A 23846-nucleotide genomic window follows, 5' to 3' on the forward strand; every position below is an offset into this window, starting at 1 on the left:
AGTCACTGAGCATGTCACATTACACAACCGGCACCACAGGAGCGAGCCGCTGACTGACTGACTCATTAAGATTACATAAATGAAGGCTACAAATGAAAATTACTGGACAAGTCCTGTAATGTGAGACGCCTGTAGATGCCGAGCCTTTCACGCCACACCATATCTCAGGGCGACTGTGCTGCAGACCAATCTGCTCAGGCTACTATGGCGCAACACCTCAAACTATCCCTTCAGCTTTCTTGAGTCATATTCTGACATACATTAATATTTTCTGGATCTTTGCCCATTAGCATCCAAGGCTGTCAAACCTCACCATATTTTAGTGTCACCAAATGTGGTGTCTACTGTGACATCACGTTTACCTGTAAATGTGCCCTCATCCCCTTGGGTCTGAACATGTCATCTCTCAGCATTAACTGGTCTTGTCAGATCTCACAGAGCCACAGGTTTAACTCCTTAAGAGACATGTCATTTCTAAAGAGCCCATCCGGCCTCAGATTTACTGCATGTGTATTACAGGCTAAAGCTCCCCCATGACTCATTTCAGTAAAAACAGGCTCTTGCCAGCGATCATATTGGCTACTAAAACTCAACGTGTGAATTCGACTACAGGCTAGGAGCATTCTTACATAGATGGCAGTAAATCTTTTCTGGCTGTGAACAGAAAAATGGACTTGCTTTTGGTGATGGGGGTATGTGTAATTATTTGGGGCAAACCTTCATTATTGTGACATTTTATTTCATTTTATTTTCCAAGTTACTTGGCAGAGCAGGAAAGAATGCTTGGGACTGTGTAACTTATGTAATGCCTGCCATGCGCTGCAAACGGCAAAACTCCTCAACTCACAGATGCTATTGGAAAGACTCTAGAGATCCTGGTATCTGGATACCAAAATTACACCATAAAGAGAAATAAATAAATAACATGGCGCATCATACCCACTAGTGTGGGTCAGCTGGCAGCCACATCACTGTTATAATGGATTTTTGTTTCTTCAGATTTTCTTCTTGGAGTTTGTCCACAAATAAAAATGTTCAGAATAAAACAGATGAGCATTTACTTACCCCTGGCAGTGTCTTCTGTTCGTGCAGGGCATTCTGGGCTTTGATGGCCGACTCTCTGGCGCAGTATGTGAGGAAGGCACAACCTAGAAAAAAGAAAATCAGCAAGAGGTCACTGACACTGCCAACTGTTGGTAACTACTGTAACACACCAACCAAGGCATCATAGACGTAAATATACATAGAAAACAGCTGCAAGGCCAAATAAATCAAAATAAAATAAAAATAATGTAGGTGATTCCTCACTAACAATCAACAAGTGCCACATCCAGGGTTGATCTTTGCCTTAAAGAAATACCACCACCCAAAATTATATTTTTTACATGTTACTTATACCATGGAGAAAAATAAAAATAATCTCAGGATTTCATTCAGAACAGACATAACAAAGTTTCTGAATGAATTGGCATCTATGGTGACCAATGCTGAACAACAGCAAATAATATCGACAATACCCAGATCTTACGTTACTCGTGTCATGTGATCCACATGCTAAGCCATCCAATCATAAGATCACAACGTCCTAACCACAGGCTTGGGTGGCACACAAACCATTAAGGATGCATTTTTTAGAGCCACAGCCATACCACTAAATAATTTACATTAGATCCCAATGTGAAGATCATTCTCTACTTGTAATATAGAGTTACAAAATGAAGTAGAGCTCACTTAACATTAACACATTCACAATACTGACTTTGAAACTGAAAAAAGTAAACAAGTACATTAACAATATTGAAATGACAGAAAACCATGTTTTTTGTGTTCTTCTGACAGACATAAAGCTTTTTGGGGTTCCTCACTATTTTTGTCCATCTAGACCCCTAGGCCCTTTTTGGACCATATTTGATGCAGGAAATTGCACCCTTATGATAAAGAGGATATCGATAGATGTCTTCAGCAACCTGTGCATGTCACATCAGCTGAACCACAGCAGTTTACCTGCTAATGGGCCGCATGTAGTCAAAGTTACTCCTTTTCACAAACTTTTGAAAAAATAGGGTTTAGTAATATAGGCATGGATGGGGTGTGTCGTTTTATGCTATTTCAATGTTGCTGGTCGTGCATATAATGATATTTTTGATATTTGAACCTTTAAGTGGTGGTTCTAACCCTCGAAGAGCTACTCCCAGAAGGTTAAAATTATATTTTTCTAAACAAAAGCATGTATTGTATTAATTTAGGCTATTTCAACCGTAGTGATTAGGAATATAATGTTGTTTTTGATTTTTCATCCTTAGCTAGGGATTTTGCCCTCAATGGAATTTACACATTTTTATAACAAACTACAATAATTAGACATTTAAATTGAAGCGGACATTTTAATATTTGATGTGTTCTTGTTTATTATGTACTTCTACCTTTTGAAGCAAATTGTTACATTTTTTATGAAGACCCCAAATGACAATGATTCAGACTTTATTATTTTCTTTGTCTACTTATTGTAATTGTGGCAATATAAGAACTTTGTATTTTTTGTTTTATGGGTTGGAGACGGTGGCACTGACCAGAAAGCAGAAGACAGAGTTGGAGGCAGCAGAGGTAAAGATGCTAAGATTTGCATTGAGTGTGACGAGGATGGACAGGATTAGAAATGAGGACATTAGAGGGTCAGCTCAAGTTGGACGGTTGGGAGACAAAGTCAGAGAGATGAGATTGCGTTGGTTTGGACATGTGCAGAGGAGAGATGCTGGGTATATTGGGTAAAGGATGCTAAGGATAGAGCTACCAGTAAGAGGAAAAGAGGAAGGCCTAAGTGGACATTTATGGATGTGGTGCAAGAGGACATATAGGTGATGGGTGTGACAGAACAAGATGATGAGAACAGAGAGATATGGAAGAAGATGATCCACTGTGGCGACCCCTAATGGGAGCAGACAAAAGAAGAAGAAGAAATGTATAAAAGACATAACATCTGGGTGCCTTCTGAGATTGGGTTAACTGTTTTGAATGTTGGTGTATCTTCACTTCTCATTTCTTTTATCAAATGAAGTTTTTTGTTTATTAAATATTGTCTTCTTGAAGTGTGATTGAGATTTGCTCAGATTGCTGTGCCATTTGTATCACTTGTACTAACCACACTTTTTAAAATGAAGGAGCCTACGTTGCCTAAGGTGGTTCTTCAGAGCAATGCAAAACCATTGCTGGATTCCAACATAACCATCCACATGAAGGTTTAGGAAAGCACCTTTATTTAATTAGACTTTAACAAGCTCCACAAATAGCCATGAATATAGGTTAGCAGATTTGTGAAAAAGCAAAGGGCTCCTGATTTTATAAGGACTCTTGCTACATACAATAACACAGGTTACGTTCAGGTTTCTTGGCCCTGCTAGGTAGCCAACTAGACAAGAAAGTTTTTTTTTTTTATTATTTTGTCTACATATTAGGAACAAAGAACCAACTTCATATGCAACGAACACGTCCCAGAATGAAATGGTTGTTTGTCAAGCAGTGGTTGAAGTATTGCAGCCTGTAAAGTGCCATGAAAGAGACAGAATTTTTGCAAGTATACTGAGGATTTGCTTCTCCAACAGTCGCAGCTATAAGATATGTAAAAAGAGAAAAATACTCTAAAGTACACTAATCCATTACTGACATTATACATAAACTGTATATCTGTTATTTAAAGAATATATCAACATATGAGTTGCTTAGGGCATATTGGATTTAATTATTGATTATGTGACAATTGTTGTGGCCTTAAAAACTTCTGAGAAAAAATACCTTTTATTTGAGCCCACCTGGTCGGTCACCCTATTAAGTCCACCCATGTTAAATTACTGTTAACCACTTCCAGAAAACACTCTCATGAATGAAAATGTAACGTGTTCAAATGACCATTTGACCTGAAGACCCACCTGCCCACCTCAATCATTGGTCATTAGTCCAGCCCAGACACAGCGTATTCATTTGATAACATTGCATGTCACGTGATATCAACAAAAAAGTGTACACCGAAAGACAAGTACAAAATAAGATTAACAGTTCAAGGAAAGTGAGTGAAAACATTATCAGGAAGACAATATGCCTCAGACTTGTGCATATTCAAGATTGTTCAACAAGCACATGGTCAATTCACCCATGCAAGCTTCACAGACTACCATTGAATTATGCAAAACTACTCCAGTTGTGTATACAAATATAAATGTATATTGTAATGTATATGAGACGAGACACAAAAATACAGTGGTGTGAAAAACTATTTGCCCCCTTCCTGATTTCTTATTCTTTTGCATGTTTGTCACACAAAATGTTTCTGATCATCAAACACATTTAACCATTAGTCAAATATAACACAAGTAAACACAAAATGCAGTTTTTAAATGATGGTTTTTATTATTTAGGGAGAAAAAATCCAAACCTACATGGCCCTGTGTGAAAAAGTAATTGCCCCCTTGTTAAAAAATCACCTAACTGTGGTGTATCACACCTGAGTTGAATTTCCGTAGCCACCCCCAGGCCTGATTACTGCCACACCTGTTTCAATCAAGAAATCACTTCAATAGGAGCTGCCTGACACAGAGAAGTAGACCAAAAGCACCTCAAAAGCTGGACCTCATGCCAAGATCCAAAGAAATTCAGGAACAAATGAGAACAGAAGTAATTGAGATCTATCAGTCTGGTAAAGGTTATAAAGCCATTTCTAAAGCTTTGGGACTCCAGCGAACCACAGTGAGAGCCATTATCCACAAATGGCAAAAACATGGAACAGTGGTGAACCTTCCCAGGAGTGGCCGGCCGACCAAAATTACCCCAAGAGCGCAGAGACGACTCATCCAAGAGGTCACAAAAGACCCCAGGACAACGTCTAAAGAACTGCAGGCCTCACTTGCCTCAATTAAGGTCAGTGTTCACGACTCCACCATAAGAAAGAGACTGGGCAAAAACGGCCTGCATGGCAGATTTCCAAGACGCAAACCACTGTTAAGCAAAAGAACATTAGGGCTCGTCTCAATTTTGCTAAGAAACATCTCAATGATTGCCAAGACTTTTGGGAAAATACCTTGTGGACTGATGAGACAAAAGTTTTTGGAAGGCAAATGTCCCGTTACATCTGCCGTAAAAGGAACACAGCATTTCAGAAAAGAACATCATACCAACAGTAAAATATGGTGGTGGTAGTGTGATGGTCTGGGGTTGTTTTGCTGCTTCAGGACCTGGAAGGCTTGCTGTGATAGATGGAACCATGAATTCTACTGTCTACCAAAAATCATGAAGGAGAATGTCCGCCATCTGTTCGTCAACTCAAGCTGAAGCGATCTTGGGTGCTGCAACAGGACAATGACCCAAAACACACCAGCAAATCCACCTCTGAATGGCTTAAGAAAAACAAAATGAAGACTTTGGAGTGGCCTAGTCAAAGTCCTGACCTGAATCCAATTGAGATGCTATGGCATGACCTTAAAAAGGCAGTTCATGCTAGAAAACCCTCAAATAAAGCTGAATTACAACAATTCTGCAAAGATGAGTGGGCCAAAATTCCTCCAGAGCGCTGTAAAAGACTCATTGCAAGTTATCGCAAACGCTTGATTGCAGTTATTGCTGCTAAGGGTGGCCCAACCAGTTATTAGGTTCAGGGGCAATTACTTTTTCACACAGGGCCATGTAGGTTTGGATTTTTTCTCCTAAATAATAAAAACCATCATTTAAAAACTGCATTTTGTGTTTACTTGTGTTATATTTGACTAATGGTTAAATGTGTTTGATGATCAGAAACATTTTGTGTGACAAACATGCAAAAGAATAAGAAATCAGGAAGGGGGCAAATAGTTTTTCACACCACTGTAACTGAATTGGTAAAAAAAATATATTTATTGATGACTTACAGCATACTAACCATGGTCACCTTCGATATACTCCCCCTCCTGATCTCTACACCGCTCCAGATGTATCTTCCATTGACTGAAACAGCACTGGAAGTCTTCTTGCTTGTGGCTCTTCAACAGGCTTGCCATTTCTGCCTTCACTTCATTCATTAAAGAAAAATGTGTTCCCTTCAGGTCACTTTTGATTTTCGAGAACAAGTGAAAATCACAGGGAGCTAAATCGGGCGAATAGGGAGGATGATCGAGGACAGGAATGTTTTTGACAGTCAAAAACTGCTTTACAGAAAAAGCAGTACGATCATTTTGAGCAATCTGCTTCGCCGTTTTGATGTTCTCATCTGTCCGAGATGAGCGTAAGCGACCTGGGCGTTGATCATCTTCCACATTTTCTTGTCCTTCCTTGAAGCGTTTGTGCCACTCACAAACTTGTGTGCAAGACAAACTGTTATCACCGTACACTGTTTATATCATTTCATACATTTCTGTGGCCATTTTTTTGATGTTGATTGATTGTTCAATTTTTTTCACCTGACATGATGTTGTTGTTCGATTTTTTTCACCTGACATTATAGCGGCAACTCGTGTAGCGATTATCGTGCAAATACTGACTGGGCTATTCATAGGATATGCCTAGCCGGTCGGCGGTTTGAGGGGGCATGTAGGAGGAGATATAGTTCTATAACTCACGGCCGGCCGACCTCCAGACAGTTTTCAAGGAAAGCCCCAAGTCCAGTCCGGTTATTGTTGTTTCTTACCTCGTATTGTTTTCCTATATTGCATAAATGTATAAATAGTAAGAGGAGGGTCTTCAATTTAAATGCTCATTTACGTCTAAGCACTATTAATTTTCATTCACAACAGAGTTTTCCAGAGGCAGTTTATTTAACCACCTTGAGGTTAACCCCAAGTTTGACTTTTTTATAATTACAGGAAAGTCTGAGTCAGACTCAGGGTGATGTGCAATCGTCTGCTTTTACAGTGTAAAATAAGTTTTGGGACAGTATTCTTCTGTCATCTAGTGGATAAAATAACATTATGCTGCAAAAGATCATGAAAAGTTCTATGAATTTTACCCCAATAAGGTAACTCACCAATTTTCACGTGGAGGCTGAGACTCAACTAAAACACAATTTCCTGTAAATGAGAAGCTGTAAAGCCAGTTTTAGAACAAACTTGAAGCTGAACCATTAGTTGAATCAAGTAACGGTGATGACAATGTGAACTGGTCATCAGATGTTGTCACTGATAGTAAAAATGATGCACAAGGCACGGTACAACTGAACCACCACAATACGCTTGCTAATTTTGTTCTCCTGAAGGTTCACTATGCTACAAGTAGGTGCATGGCAAGAAGGCAAAATGATTGCAATAAAGTAGAAAGACAGGAAAGATGTATAAGCCTCCTAAACACTGTTAACAATGCAGCAGTTGTCGTTCACTAAGCCTTGTCCTACGGTATCCAATCATAACACAAGGGATACGTCAATTGTGTGTATCAGACACTGACATTCTACCTTCTCATGTGTAAGCAAAAGAAAAAATATTATAAGAACGTGCAAAGAAACGCACTTCTACTGTCCCAATAGTGACGTCAAGCTGCGCGTTGTTGATGGTTTCAAAAGGATGTGAAGAATGTGTACGGAATCTGCATCAGTAAAGCAGTTGACACCAGACATATCGTTCATATTATATTCAGGTTAACGTTTTGGTGTTTATATGTTTCTGTTTCACATAATAACATTTTTCTTATTAAGAAAATGCAATGTTAATGAATTGTAAATTGAACATTAAACATAATGCTAAGGAAGTTAATAATATTTTAGTAAAAATACACGTGCTTGGGATATTGTGAGCATACGACTAGATGATTTGATATTTGGATTATCTAACATGAGAAACGTGAATTTTTTTTAATGGACATTTTTGATAGTGTTGTTGTTATCCAGCTTTGGTAACCCATATATGCTTTTTTATAGATTTTTTTCTTTGGGAAACTCATCTCTGTTCTGCACAAAAACATAAATTAAAAAAAAAATCTCAACCATCACTATAAACTTCTTCTTGTGGTAAGTAACATATTAAAAAATACTGTTATTGGGTGGATTTATTCCTTTGAGCTCAATGATGCCATAAGAGGCACACACTCTGGGGAAGGTAGCATAGAAATTGAATGAATAATCATATATCTATATTTTTATGATTTTGAAGCAAAATTTAATTAAAACAAAAATAATCCCATGTGTCAAATTAAGAAACTGTGAATAAACCGGAATGAGATGTTCCTGAAGGGTTCAGGACCTTCTTGCAGCTCAAACTGCTAAAGTAAGTAACTGATGGAGATCTCACGTCTGGGAGTATGGCACCCAGCATGCACACCTCAACTTGTACACGCCTCCTCCACACTTTGACAGTCTCTTTTAATTGCATTATTAGTGGATCAAAGTGGTCAATCTATTGAGCTCTTAATCAATTTCTCACACCTTGTGAGCCATCAACAAACTCTCAGTCCTGCTCTTTGACCCCTGGACAATGTTCAAAATAAATAGCCCCACACTGCCCCTGCCCTTTTCCCGCCTGCTCTGAATGGAAATACACATGGAGAGAGCTGTTCATTGACTGACATATAAAGTGGCGGCTGACCTCCAGCTCGGCGAGTCCCTCCTCAGCAGATCCTGGCTGCCAGAGGTCAGGGTTTAACCCATTGAGCCTTATTGACGTGTGCTGGTGACCTCCCCAGGCAGCCTGCCTGCTCAATAGGAATCGACTGGCTTCTGTCAATACAAAGCAACAAAGGCACAAAAAGAAAAAAAAAATGCTGCAGAGGTTGAGTTTATGTGGCGACTGCAGTATTTCTTTCTCTGAGCTGAACTTTTAGTAAGAGTCCTCCTGGTTAATGAAAGAGCAGATCAATTCCACCAAGTGAGACGTTGCTGCTCAAACCGTGAAATCAAATGCTGCCTTTGTAGCAATTGTCTTTGGATGTGAGCTAGATTGAGACGAGTAATAACAGGGGTGCCAGTCCATCACAGGGCACACTTCCACATGAACTTGTTTATTTAAAGTTACCAGTCAACCTGACACTCATCTTTGGGATGTGGGAGGAAAACCAGGCAGGGGTTTAAACCCAGTCAGTAAGTAGTGATGCTTACTGCTGTGCATCTGTTTTATTATGTTTTATTCTTCTCAGATCTTCCATCTAATTCATGATAACAGGGGGCCCAGTGCCAGGCAGAAAACATCCCTTGATTGGCCCACTCACGTACACCCACTTGGGCCAGTTTATAATTGCTAATTATGTTAAACAGCATGAACTTGGAAAAGGAGGGGGGAAAATGGGATAAATGTGCAAAACTCCACACGAATAATGACTGGGTACAATGTCTAGGTACACACCTTTCTATTTTATTATATTCTGTTTTTTTCCAAAATTCTCATACATATTTAATCCAAATCTGGAGCCTATGGAGCCTTTTTGAGCAGCACCAGGCACAGGTAGAAAACATCTCTGGACTGAGTTTTAGTTCATCACACAGCCCACCCACAAATGGTCAATAGATAGATAGATAGATAGATAGATAGATAGATAGATAGATAGATAGATAGATAGATAGATAGATAGATAGATAGATAGATAGATAGATAGATAGATAGATAGATAAGGAAGGAGCTGCATTAGATAGATAGATAGATAGATAGATAGATAGATAAGGAAGGAGCTGCATTAGATAGATAGATAGATAGATAGATAGATAGATAGATAGATAGATAGATAGATAGATAGATAGATAGATAGATAGATAGATAAAAGGTACTATATAATAGACAGATAGATAGATAAAAGGTACTACTGTATATATTACATATATAGATAGATAGATAGATAGATAGATAGATAGATAGATAGATAGATAGATAGAGAGTCATCAAGCAAACTGACATGCACATCTTTGGAAATGTGGGAGGAAAGCCCACTCTGACATGAGGATAACATGCATATTCTGCACAGATAACCCTTCCTGGGATTTGAACACAGGGTGCTAACCCCTTGTGCTACTGTGCTGCCCTATATTATATTATATTATATTATATTATATTATATTATATTATATTATATTATATTATTGTGATGGATGGCCGGCGTTTCAGTCTGTTGATGTCCCTCAACAGAAAGAAGGAGGAAGAGCAGGCTTTTCAGGGCACTGCATCCTCCAGGACGCTAGGTGGCAGCTCCCCTGGATGGCAATGTTTCCTCAGCCCTGTTGGGTGCTATGGGTGCTGCCAGGGGGAGCTCACAAAGAACCTGGTGACTCCTACTATTATAACAACCCGGAAGTATTTTGGAGTCATGAGGACAGAAGCCCACAGTACTTCCGGGCTACTTATGTAAGGATGATGTGGCATGGACCTGGAAGGAGAGATGGAGTACTTCCACGTCATGGACTATTTAAAGGACTTTGGGAAACCCAGCAAGTGAGCTGGAGTTGGGTGGTAGAGTGACGGAGCTGTTGGGTGGAGAGGAGTATATTGATTATTGTTTGTTGTTATTATTATTGATTGAAGAAGAGTGGAGAGTGCGGTGCTTTGTGCACTTTATTTGAAGAAAAATATTAAAGAAATCTTCTTGGTGCTTTTATATGTGTGTCCTGGGCGTCTGTCTGGTGGGTTCAACGGGGCAACAGCGCCTCTAGCGTCCACATATATTATATTATATTATATTATATTATATTATATTATATTATATTATATTATATTATATTATATTATATTATATTATACCAGTTACGGCAGACTAGACGATAACATGCAGTGAATACACTTGACTTGAGCATTCCTAGTTTTCATCCTTTTTCTCTGCACATTTACCATTCGTTTGCTCAGAGGTTGATGCACTTGCTGCTTCCTGAGCAGCTCTTCTTTTCTCCATCATAGTGGCCCGCTTCTCCTCTTCTTTCGTCGGCATCTTTTCGTTTTAAAACTGATTAAGTAAGTCAGTGTTTGTGTTGCAATTACTTAGTACGTTTTCCTTAATTTTTCACTTAAGCTGAAACTTATGTCTTCAATCTGCCTCAAGAATAATTTAAGATATGAAGAGGTAGAGGAAGTGACGGTGAAGGTGGTAGGGAACGAGAACGGCGCCTGTACGGCCCTGCTGGCTGCTGCCAAGAGCTGACTCTGCAATAAAATAAAATAAAAGTAAAAAGAGCAATAACCTTGGAATTCAATCATCACCCTGAAAGTGGATAGTAGACGTCACGTAGTATATGTGTACCAAATTTCAGGTCAATAAGTCAAGCGGTTTGCGAGCTACAGGTGATATAAAATCCTGGACAGACAAACAGACAGCCACGGTATTGTATTATATTATATTATATTATATTATATTATATTATATTATATTATATTATATTATATTATATTATATTATATTATATTACTAGCTATGTAAGCCCATGCTGTAAAAAGCCTGTGGTCCTAGAAAGTATTGAAATCGTCAGAAAAAAACTGAAATATGGAGCTGTCAGGTATTTGAGAGGAACTACTCTGGGTGTCTCTTTCCTAAGAGGTTTTGTGTTGCCGACATGCTCGCCTCAATTGTGTATTAGTGGCATGAGGAAAAGGGATACCGTTTTGCCGATGTGCTCCCCACACTTCTGTAATAGCGGCTGAGCGAGTGATTCTCTCTTCGGAGTTTCGTTTTGCCAACATGCTGGCCTCGCTTGTGTATCCTCTGAGGTGGAGCCTTTAGCCCAACTCCACCTCTCACTTCCGGGCCGGACGGACACACACTCTTCCACGCATAGACATTTATATATAAGATAATATAAGAACAGAGTCTAAAGACAAAACTCTTGGTCGATCTACATTTTTGTCCTCACTTATTGTCATGAGTTGTGGGTAATGACTGACAGAATGAGAATGTGGAAGAAGTGAGGTTTCTTTGCAGGATGGCAGGGCTGATACTCTGTAATATGGTGAGAAGCTCAGTGATCTGGGAGAGCCTCTGAGTAGAGCTGCTGCTCCTCCAAATCGAGAGGAGCCAGTTAAGGTGGTTTGGGCAAGTGGTAAGGGTGCCCCCTGTATAGCGCCACCTAAAGCTGTAATGGGCACATTTCACTGGGTGGTGGCCCTGCAGGACTCCCAAGACATGCCTGACATGCAAGTATATCTCTTGACTGGCTTTGCAATGCCTTGGAATTCCCTAGGAAAACCTGGAATCTGAGACTGGGTACAGTTGGGTGTGGGCTGACCTCCTTGGCCTGCTGCCACCACGACCCTCACCAGGAAAAGTGGTTCCAGAAAATGAGATGAGGTGAGATTATATTATATTAAACTTGGCAGAATGGTTAGTGGCCCTTTGTGAGGCTGAGTGTCAGTGAGTGCATAAATGGCATCCTGTCACTTTCTATTAACACACACAGGCCTAAACTGAATTAACTCTTTCAGGGCTGATGTCGACTTTTGTCAAAAGGAGGAGCTGACGATGGTAGTCAACTGTACACTGTGAAAAATATAACTGTTATGTTTTAGTTGGACTCTCGTTGCTAGAAGGAAAGTTAGCTTTATTGGTTTGACCAAGATTTCCTGTGCTCATGTGAGTAGCAAGGCGTAAACATCAGCAAAAATGGCGCTGACATCTGGCGAGAGATCAAAGTGATTGCGTAAAGCAAACTACTGCGTGGACAACATTTTGCCTATTATCTCTGAACTGGACTATGACTTGTCGGACTCTGATTTTGATACAAGTGATCGAAAATGAATGTGAGGTTCCAGCTGCAGTTGACTGGTCCCCAGCTAATCACGGTGCTGGACGGGTTCAGCCTGCTGCACATTCTTGTCAAACTGGCAGCAACAGACGTTTTATCTGGATTTCTGTGTGAAACCATTGCTTTTCAGAAACTGTTTTTTGAAAAAATATTCAGCCCTCAAAGAGTTAAGCAGGCTGTATTGTATTATATAACATTTGTAGCTCAGCTGAAAAAAAGTCAAATAAAGTTTGTTTAGAATGTTAATTGCACTGTACATTAGTGAAGAACACGACGAGGAGACCCTGTCCTGCCAGTAGCTACTTGATATTTTGTAAAAATTTGTATTTACTCATCCCAGTTAGGCGAACATCCTGCAAAACAGGGAGCTGCAAAGTGAGTGGCGTGTTAAGGGTGGGAGGAGAAGAAGTCATTTCAAGGAGGAGAGAGGGTGAAGACATGTGTAGAGTCGAGTGGAAAGGGGGTGTGAGGGGAAGGCGGATGGAATAACTAGTAGTGAAAGGGTGGAAGACACGGGCAGAAAAATTCAGAATAAATCAGATCAATGAAAAGTTCAGCTGAGTCAGTGAGGTGATGCAGCAAAAAAGGAGAGTCATGGGACAGTTAATAGTGTGTTAGCGCATGTCACGAAAAATTAGTAAGTATAAAGTTAACTCAGTGGATGTATTTATCTGAGTATTTGCTGTAAAGTTATTTCTTTGTAGAACTGGTTGGAAAGACCTACATCACGGCATCACTGAGTTGCGTGTCGATAAAAGTGGAGTCAACTTACAGTATCACGGTGGAGCTGAGTAATGGAATTGAATGGAGTCGTGACCAGCTATTCAAGGCATCCAGCGTTGTTCATTTATTTTTTTCTTTTTGTTTGCTTGTGATGTACAAATGAAGATGGCAGTTGCTTTTTTGTTTGTAGGACCACAATGAACTCAATTCATGACACAGGCCTGTGAAGCTGGGTAAAGGACATTCCATGTAAAAGGGCACACAGATACAGAGAGTCCATGTGTGCTTATTGGAGGGACATGTTGTATAGTTGTGTATGTGTGTAAATATGCTCCTAAAGCCAAATTCTACGGAATTTTATGGAAATAGTTATGTGTATAGGTGTATTTATCTTTGATTATGTATTAACTAAAACTGAATGATTTGCGGTGCTCATTTATATATGTTTAGATGACTGAGTTAAAGTTAGGATTAGCACGGTACAAAGAGAGGAATCTGTCATTTAAATATAATTTAAGTGAATCATTGAAAGGGCGGCACGGTGGCCCCAGTGGTAGTGCTGCTGCCTCACAGGTAGGAGCCCTGGGTTCGCTTCCCGGGTCCTCCCTGCGTGGAGTTTGCATGTTCTCCCCGTGTCTGTGTGGGTTTCCTCCGGGTACTCTGGTTTCCTCCCCAGTCCAAAGAGATGCAGGTTAGGTTAGGTTAGGTTAGGTGCATTGGCGATTCTAAATTGTCCCTAGTGTGTGTGTGAGTGCCCGGCGGTGGGCTGGCGCCCTGCCCGGGGTTTATTTCCTGCTTTGTGCCCTGTGTTGGCTGGGATTGGCTCCAGCAGACCCCCATAGCCCTGTAGTTAGGATATAGTGGGTTGGATAATGGATGGATAGATGGATATCCATATCATCATCTTGTCAATGGCATATGAGAAACAGAAGACAACATGACCAAGATCCACCAGGAGCCTTATGAACCTGGATTAGATAGATAGATAGATAGATAGATAGATAGATAGATAGATAGATAGATAGATAGATAGATAGATAGATAGATAGATAGACAGATATGAAAGGCACTATGTGATAGATAGATAGATAGATAGATAGATAGATAGATAGATAGATAGATAGATAGATAGATAGATATGAAAGGCACTATGTGATAGATAGATAGATAGATAGATAGATAGATAGATAGATAGATAGATAGATAGATATGAAAGGCACTATATGATAGATAGATAGATAGATAGATAGATAGATAGATAGATAGATAGATAGATAGATAGATAGATAGATAGATACTTTATTAATCCCAATGTTTAAATGTGCCATCTGGGTAAATCGGCATAGATGTGACTGATATGCTAATGTATGTCACACACAGCAGTATACAAATCAGGCACCATACACTGCCATGGAAATTTAGAAGGTAGCAACAAATAAAAGAATTCACAGGCACATGATCCTATCATGAAAATGGTGAGCTTCACAGAAGCACCAAACACAAAGCCAAAAAAGTAAAGCTTGGTTTTTTGGAAAAGGTGTCTCTTGGAGCCTGTCTTTCCTGTGCCCACTGTGGAAAGCAGTTTTATTCAACCTCTCCGTGTGCCTTCAGGTTGCCTCTGTAATACACTACACTCCACCTGTACGACATCATCTAGTCCACTGTCACCTCTGCCCGAGGATGTCCTCTGATTGTCTTATGATTCTAACCATTTCAATTACTCAGTGCCTAGCTGCTCCCTGGTGGGTCTGCCCATTATGATGTCCTTAATTACAATGCTGGGTCAAACAAGGTCCAGCTTAAGTGGATTTCTACACCACAAGATGGCTATGAAGTGATCACTACACAGTGATTTGAAATGAACTTAAACTGAACGTTAATTAGGACTAATTCGGTTTGGGACGTTGAAGCCTCCAGACACATGCATCCTCTGCTGGTCATATAAGTGACCACAGCTAAGTGCCAATTCATAAAGGAGTCAGGAGGACAATCATCCATACAAAACCCATGTAGGGGACCCTGAGTACTTTCAGTGGCTCTGCTGCCCATTTATGATTCACCATTAGCTGCTACTCTCCAACAGACACCTCTTGTCCAAAATGGCTAACTGGGAATTATCACATTTCATCAGTCAAACATCTGTGAAATTGCAAGTCAGAAATAGACTGCTGTAATGGCAGTTGTCCTTTGAATACCCTTATTATCATTTGCACCATTCCTCCTACAAGCAAGCAAAAACTCATCAGAGCAGGAAGGATGGAAATTGAAAAATCTGTAAAAGTTAAAAGGTGAGCAGGACCGTCTTAACGCATGGGCACGCTGGGCAGTTAACCAGGGGCCTCACGAGCATAGGGGCCCCATGCTAATCTATGTATGTTGTGACTTGCTGAGTGGTTGTGTAGGCAGGGGGCTACAATGCGGTTAAGATGGCCCTGAATGTGAGATCCAGTAAAAGAAAAGAGCATAAGAACCAAGCTGAGGCTTCACACAATGAACTCCCTCATTGGATGGTGAAATATGAGGCTTAGTCAATAATTATCAACCCTTGTGTGATAATTTTGTTTCGGTTGGCTATAGAGCTTTTCACAGGCACATGTGGAAATATAATGTGTCCGTGGTCACAGTGGTAAGGTTTTGCCCTTGAAAATTTCAGTTTGTTTTGATGTTTTCTAGGAGTAAACATTGCCACTTCACTCTCTGCTTACACCAAAGAAGATCAGTGAGCAGTGGTCATCTATTTATGGGCTGCAGGTTTGGATTATAACCATAGAAACATTAAAAAGGAGATATTCCCATTGAACATTATTTGTCAAAATGTCTTGAATATTCTGCCAAGGAAAGATTGGCTTTACAGTTAGACTGAGAATCATTAGCACTGCATCCTAAATATTTTTCCAAATCTTGATTTGTCTTCTGCAGTTGATTATTTGGATGGTAATCAGAAATCAGACTGAGTTTAATTCCTATCAGAGGACAAAAGCTTTATCGGTTTCAGAAGATAAATTGGGGGCCATGATAATAATTAATACTGAATCATGATCCCAAAACAAGACTTTAAGATTTCTAGAATGGATAGTAACACCTTTGGCAGACCCACAGCTTTCAGTACCTGATCTAGAAGCTAGGTTCCAGAAACTCAATACTATATCTTTAATATTCACTGATTTTGGTAATTGTACCATTACCAGACATTTTTAAGGAGGTATTATCAGTGTGTTTCCTCCGGGCGCTCCGGTTTCCTCCCACAATCCAAAGACATGCAGGTTTGGTGCATTGGCAATTCTAAATTGGCCCTAGTGTGTGCTTGGTGTGTGGGTTAGTTTGTGTGTGTCCTGCGGTGGGTTGGCACCCTGCCCAGGATTGTTTCCTGCCTTGTGCCCTGTGTTGGCTGGGATTGGCTCCAGCAGACCCCCGTGACCCTATTCGGATTCAGCGGGTTAGATAATGATTCAGAGATCTGAAAATGAGCTGAAAATGTTTGCCTTAGTAATTTTTATTTCCAGTTCCAAAACTAAATTGGCTAAAAATAAAGTCCACCTTGGCTTGGTTGGCGCTTTATCATTTTGCTGATTATGATTTTTAATGGTTAGTGAAAATCAAAACAGTAATTCTGTCCCCTTAACCAGTGTCTCCACTATTTCAGTTCTAATTATAACCCACAAGTTTTTAGTTGCCTACACCGTAATTTTGCTGTTATGGACTGAAAGATTTACACGAGGAGATAACTTCTCAGCATCTGGAAATCCGAAAAACAAAATCGCACCTACTCCCATATCTGAAGCATCAACTCAAACCTTAGGAATTAATGAGCTATTTGGATTTGGCAGACTGGTGTAGCAGTAAATAAATTATAAGCAATTCAAAAGCATCTCAAGCTTCAGTAGGCCAAAACAACTTTTGGGTCAAATTAATCATGTGTGGTATTGTAGTACAGAAATCCTGCAAAAAATATATAATAATAAATAGAAAAACTCAATAAAATTTGAAACCTGACTTCATCTGTTCAAGCTTCTTGTCCCTTTGCTTAACCCGTGACATTAAATCCAGTTACCCAGTAATAAATCTGTAGGCTGGTAGACCTCACTTTGTTCTTATCTCTATATGTATAAAATCCTGTCTGTCTGTCTGTCTGCTTTTCACAAGAGCGGATTTAGATTGGGGTTTTTTCTATAATTTGTTTGAACATTCCGGTTGAATTTATGACTTCTCTCAACGCTCCATGTATCGTAGTTCACTTTTGGTACCAATTTATTTGCGCAAATCCAAGGGAGACGCAGCGGACCGAGGTGAGGGACGGGGTTCTCCTCATTCACGCGCCAGCCTCGGGGAGTACCTTACCTCCACTTAGCTACCGAACGAGAGAACTACTTAACGGATTTAGATCAGATTTTTTTCTATAATTTGATTAAACATTTGCGACTTCTCTCATTGTGATAAGAATCATAGTTCGCTTGCAGGAGCGATATATCCACGCTAATCCGAGACAGATGCTGCAGGCCGAGTGGAGGGGGAATCGTGATGTCAGGAGTGGGGAGCCGGTGGGGCTCTCCTCAGTCACGTGCCAGTTTCCATTTGAGTTGGTCTACCTCTGTGTTTTGGAGTGTACTTTGCCTGTGCTTAGCTATTGATACCTGTTTGTTTATTGATTTTTAAAGTTTGCCCCGTTTTACTACTACACGGGCGAAGCCACGGGGGACGGCTAGTTTAACATAAAGATGATGTTTCCTCAGACCCACTTTAACATGGTAATGTAAGTCTTTAAATCCAGTCAGTAGGTATGGAAGTTATTGATATATACCAATGCATGCCCTCCCAAAATGTCATAAAACTATAATTGGCAAAAGGCTAAAGTAGTGTGGTGAGTCAGGCACTAACATCATTTTCTTCATTGCATTTAGACTAGATGAAAAAATCCAGGAGGACCAGTGGTGTTGCATCCCCTTCCATGTCAAAAGTCAAATCCCTTTCAGTCTGCCCACTAGTTAAAAACAAAATGAACAAGAAATCACAGTTTATTAAGAGATGTCATCAATTCCCCGAAAGAGATGTCATCGTTGCCAGGATGGGGCATTAAACTCTGAACAAAACATATGCAGAAAGATTTCTATAATTGTAACATGGATGAATGACACATTCTCACACACTTGCGAATAGGACAGAGCTGTATGGACCAAGTGAGGGTAATTCCACCCCAGGCCAGGGGCGCCGGGAAGTGGGCTAACTTTTCTTCTGTTGCCTCTGCAGACAAAAAAAGGGAAAACCTGTCTGAGCCAACTCTGAAGACATCACTTCTGGTTCTGGCACCCAGAAACACATCACTTTACGGTTCCAGTGCCCATCAGCACGTCACTTTCCAGTTCTGGCGCTCAGTAGCACGTCACTTCCGATGGCATCACTTCTGGGTTCACTACGCCACTTCCTGTCTGGACATTTAAAACCGTCATCTTTTACAAACATCCGGTGTTCAGTTACGGACTCCAATCCATGCACATCAGTGCTATTTTCAAACCCTTTTTGCAACCAGGGAAATTATACGGGTGGCTGCCCCAAACCTTTCTGAGTGTGTCGAGTCTAATCATTTCCCAACAGCTAGCACTAATAGCAGTCGCCTACTGCAGTGGTTTCACCACTTAAAGTACAATTCTCAGTGTAATAGTTGATTTTTCAGCTGTGAAAGAATGTGAGCCTTTTCCAGATAGTATTACACTGGTTTACAAAAAATATTTTTGTTTGCTTCTGGGAACTTCAGAGCATCTCTTTATTAAGTTTTTTACACTGATTTCACATAGGAAATCGGAATTAAGCTAGCACGTCAGATTTTTGAAATACACATCATTGACGTTTTGACACTTTCGAATATCAATATAATATATCAACACGATATCTGGAGTTTGGACTCTGTCCCACCAAAATTGTTTTGATGTGTTTATTCTGAAAACAAACCAGAAGACGATACCTGAGACACGTTAAACCATATTTACGTCAATTTACCTCAATATAAAAGTGAGGTCAGTGTGCCCCAAAATGTTGGAGGCACTCGCTTTTGCGCTTGTACTGCACATCCGTCTCTATTTGCAAGAACCAACAGTAGTCACCCATTATGCTCGGAGTTAATTTTTCCCGATATCAGTTTTCCATCACCTTTATATCTTGCTGAAATCTTTCCCCATACTCATCTCTGACATCGCTTAGATTTGGTGAAAAAAAAGTCGAGGTGAGAATGTAAAACATGCACCTTCAGTGACATTCTGATTCCCGTAAGCTAATATACTTTCAGCATATTCTCTACAAGCTCAGTATAATTCTCTGCTCTGTAAATGTCAAGACAGTTCTGGACAACCTGCACCAATGAGGGTGCTGATTCCGTTGGCTTCAGTTTCCTTTTGAACTCATCGTCAAGCATCAGTTCACGGATTTCAGGGCCACCTTCCTTAATTTTGGCTTCACTTTTCTCAAGACTAAACTTATTTCTTAAATAATGAAACGCATCGCCTTTACTGTCCAGTCACCCTAGTAGTCCAAGACCTGGAACATCAACTAAACTAACTAAAAAATGGGACGTGCTGGACAAAAATGGTTTTCAGATTTGGAGCCAGCAAGTGAAATTTGTTGAAGTACAGATGAAGAACCCCAGTAGCAAAATGCTTGTTGGCCAGTGTTATCGTGTTCTGAGGTTCTGTATGAAACACTCAAGCTCTGTTCCAAGTAAAATATGTCTGTTTTTTAATTACTGGAACTGGTATTGGCATTGGTGTGGCTCAACCTCTAACTGCTCTAGTCTTACGTTTAGCTCTGACACTTGCGCCTGCATTTTACAGCTGCTTTTGCAGCTATTTGTCAATTTAGTATTTGGCTCTCCAAATCACTGACATTTAAAGGTGCAAATTCACGACTGACAAAAAAAACAACTTTTAAGGATAGTGGCAGAGATTATGTTGTTTTTAAGATCATTTCAGACAAAAGTTGGTGGGCTATTAACAGAAATCAATATTTACCAGGCAATTCTAAATTCAACGTCCATAACAAAAAACAGATTCCAAACTAAACTAATTGTGTTCTAGAAATCATTCTCTTGTGAGATCTTCCCTCTATTTCAAACAAACTTTGGGTGTCCATATAACTGTAATATGATTTTACATAACACAGCCTCCATGATGCCACCAATCATTTGTGTAGCAGCATCATGTGGCACCACATGGCATCATAATGACTGAGCATTCCCATGAAAACCACTTACACAAAATGTTGGTGACCATTCTGTCACCATCATGATAAACATATGTACAATATAAGAAATTTAAAAAGCAAAACTATTATCTGCACAATTGTGACAATGCAGGCACAACTGACATTTAGGGATATTGAACTTTTAAGGGAAATCCGAAAACCAAAATTGCACCTACTCCCATATCTGAAGCATCAACTCAAACCTTAGGAATTAATGAGCTATTTGGATTTGGCAGACTGGTGTAGCAGTAAATAAATTATAAGCAAACCTAATGGAATTGTTTAAAGATGTTTAAGACGTGGAGATGCGTGAGATTAAAGAGATTAGACACAAAGGGCAGGTCTAATGATCTGTGAGTTTACAGCATTGGACTGATCTAGAAAGGGACTGAGATATCCATCTTTGGACTGGGGAGATGTTAGAAGTCATAACTGGGCCGATGACAGAGTGAGACTCATTGCATTGATAGTCAGGATTAGCAGCACTAATAATGTGAAGGGGTAAACCATAGGACTGAAATGAAGACAGATGACTAGGGAGCCTTTAAAGGGAATTGTCGTGAACATGATGGAATCATGCACATGTATGCAAAGATTAAGAGGTAAGGACCAGAATATAAAAAAGGTGTTTTAAGAGTAGGTAGAGTCAAAGGCAGGGACGGATACTGAGGGGTAATCAGAAAATACAAATATCAAAAGCAATAACATTAAGCAAAAATCACTGAAAGGTGTCCTAAATCTGTTTAGTAATGTTTCCCTACCTAAATTACTAAACAAATGTTTAATTTTTAAAGAGTATTTATCCAAAGATTTCCATCTTAAATAACATCAACATCCATCCATCCATCCATCTATTATCCAGCCTGCTATATCCTAACTACAGGGTCACGGGGGTCTGCTGGAGCCAATTACAGCCAACACAAGGCGCAAGGCAGGAAACAAACCCCAGGGAGCAGGGCACACACACACACACACACACACACACACACGCACACTAGGGACAATTTAGGATTGCCAATGCACCTAACCTGCATGTCTTTGGACTGTGGGAGGAAACCCACACAGACACGGGGAGAACATGCAAACTCCACAAAGTGAACCCGGGTCCCCTAACTGTGAGGCACTACTGCGCCACTGTGCCACCACATCAACATTATGGCATTATTTTATTACGCTGGTACATCACATGACCAACTACGATGCCATTACCATAGCTTTAGAGATACATGTGATGTGGACACATGAGATGACCCACAAAACATTGTTAGAACCTAGAAAAGAAATTTAGAATTGCGAAGACGCTGACACATGCTAGATGGCAACCAGTGGACCACCATTGAAGAGAGCCGGATGATTTTGGCCTGAGGGCCTATGGAGTAATTTAGAGACTAATATGTTACTAAGAAATGTGAATTGAAAGCCTATTAAAGAAATTACATGGATTCTACTGGTCAGACTTGAAACTGAAAAAATATGGGCATATGCCAGAAAGGATAAGGAGAACTGGAAGAAGGAGCTAGTGAGCAGGACTGCAAATACATAAGTTGTTGACAGGTCTGAAATGGAGACCAGTGCACTATAGTTCAAGGGAAAGTACAGACCTGATAGATTTAAAGTAGCTCAAGATATAATGACACTTGATACAAAGACCAACTGAGAAACCAAGTGAGAAGATCCAGAAACATGTGAGATGAGGAACTAGTTGATTAAAGTGGAGTGGAACCTACTGCACAGATTAAAGCCATATAACATAAAGACGTGTATGAGAGAACTGACAATAAACCATTACTAAACAGATTTGGCAGATATGGAACTGCATATGGCATGCAGTGATGGAGACCAGTGGACCACAATGCAATGGACCCTAAAGGGGAGACAGAGGAAAAACAGCATAAGATTTGGAAAGCAGAGAGATGAGGACCAGTGAACCATTATGGAACAAAACCTTCTGGGCAGATTTAAGGCAACAAAACATGGATAGGCTCTAATCCCTGGCTCATCTATGTCTTCTTTCATTTTAAAGTTTTTGTTGTTTTTTTATATAACTTTACATTCTGTACTTGTTCATTCTGGTTTTGTTTTCATTTTGTCTTTTTTGTAGTCATATAACATATTGGGCATCATGGTGGCATAGGGGTAGCACTGCTGCCATGCAGTAAGAACATGGTTCATGCCCCAGGTCTGCACGGGTTTCCTTCAGAGGCCAAGGACTTGCAGGTTAGGCAGATTGGTGACACTAAATATGCCCTGGTGTGTGTTTGCTCTGCAATGGGCTGGTGCTCTGTCCAGGGTTTGTTCCTACCTTGTGCCCTGTACTAGCTGGAATGGGCATCAAGTGACCCTGGTCTGGATTGGTTAAAAACATGACAAGTAATATCCATCCATCCATCCATTATCCAACCCGCTATATCCTAACAACAGAGTCACGGGGGTCTGCTGGAGCCAATCCCAGCCAATACAGGGCGCAGGGCAGGAAACAAACCCCTGGCAGGGTGCCAGCCCACCACAGACATGTAATATTGTGATGGGTGTTATTTATTTAAAATTTGTGCTTCATGTTAACTTATGCAGCTTATTTACTTGTCTGTATCTATCTATCTACTTATGTAGCTGAGGGACTGGAGTATAAAAGCAGAAGCTGCTGTGAGTATTTTATTTTTACTGGGATTTTGTGATTCTTTTTTGGTTTAAGTGGCTTCAGTCCCTGCTTTCCTTATGGTGCCATTTCTGATTTTTGTGATTTTTAGGTTTTTTTTGCTTTTCTTTGCTCATTTTACTTGCTCTGCCTTTTTGTTATCCCCTTTTTAGTATTCTTTAATACATAAGTAAAATAAAGGAACTTGAACTTTTTTCCTCTAGACCAGAAGTTTTTTAAATGGTTCTCCCTGTCCTCCTTTAAGGTACATTTGAACATCTCATATTTAGAAGCCTAAGCCTTACTTTTAGCCTGCCAACTGAGTTTGGGGCTTGGCTGCCTAGGATGAGGCCTACCCAGTGGAAACAGACCTATAAAAAGGGTAGGTCTGGCCATTTATGTGTGTAAGTTTTTTTTTTTGTTTTGTTTTTGTGCTTTCATGTGGAGGAATGAAAACATAATTTAGATTACAACCTACTAGGCAGATTAGAACTTCTAGAATTTCATTAGATGTGGAAATATAAGAGAGGAGACCAGTGGAGTATAGTGTGATGGAACCTAGAGAACAGATTTAAAGTTACATTAGACATGGGCACATATGGACCA

General features: G+C 40.0%; 1 protein-coding gene across 7 annotated transcripts in view; it reads right to left on the minus strand.

Annotated features, from left to right (window-relative positions):
* Positions 1 to 23846, minus strand: part of celf5a (cugbp, Elav-like family member 5a) — a 654186-nt gene that overhangs the window by 585241 nt on the left and 45099 nt on the right. For all 7 annotated transcript variants that reach the window (XM_039766812.1, XM_039766810.1, XM_039766811.1 and 4 more), the window contains exon 2: positions 1066 to 1148. In XM_039766812.1, the coding sequence (XP_039622746.1) occupies positions 1066 to 1148 (83 nt within the window). The remainder of the gene's footprint in view (positions 1 to 1065; positions 1149 to 23846) is intronic.

The sequence above is a fragment of the Polypterus senegalus genome, chromosome 10 (genome assembly GCF_016835505.1).
Source record: "Polypterus senegalus isolate Bchr_013 chromosome 10, ASM1683550v1, whole genome shotgun sequence".
Taxonomy (NCBI): domain Eukaryota; kingdom Metazoa; phylum Chordata; class Cladistia; order Polypteriformes; family Polypteridae; genus Polypterus; species Polypterus senegalus.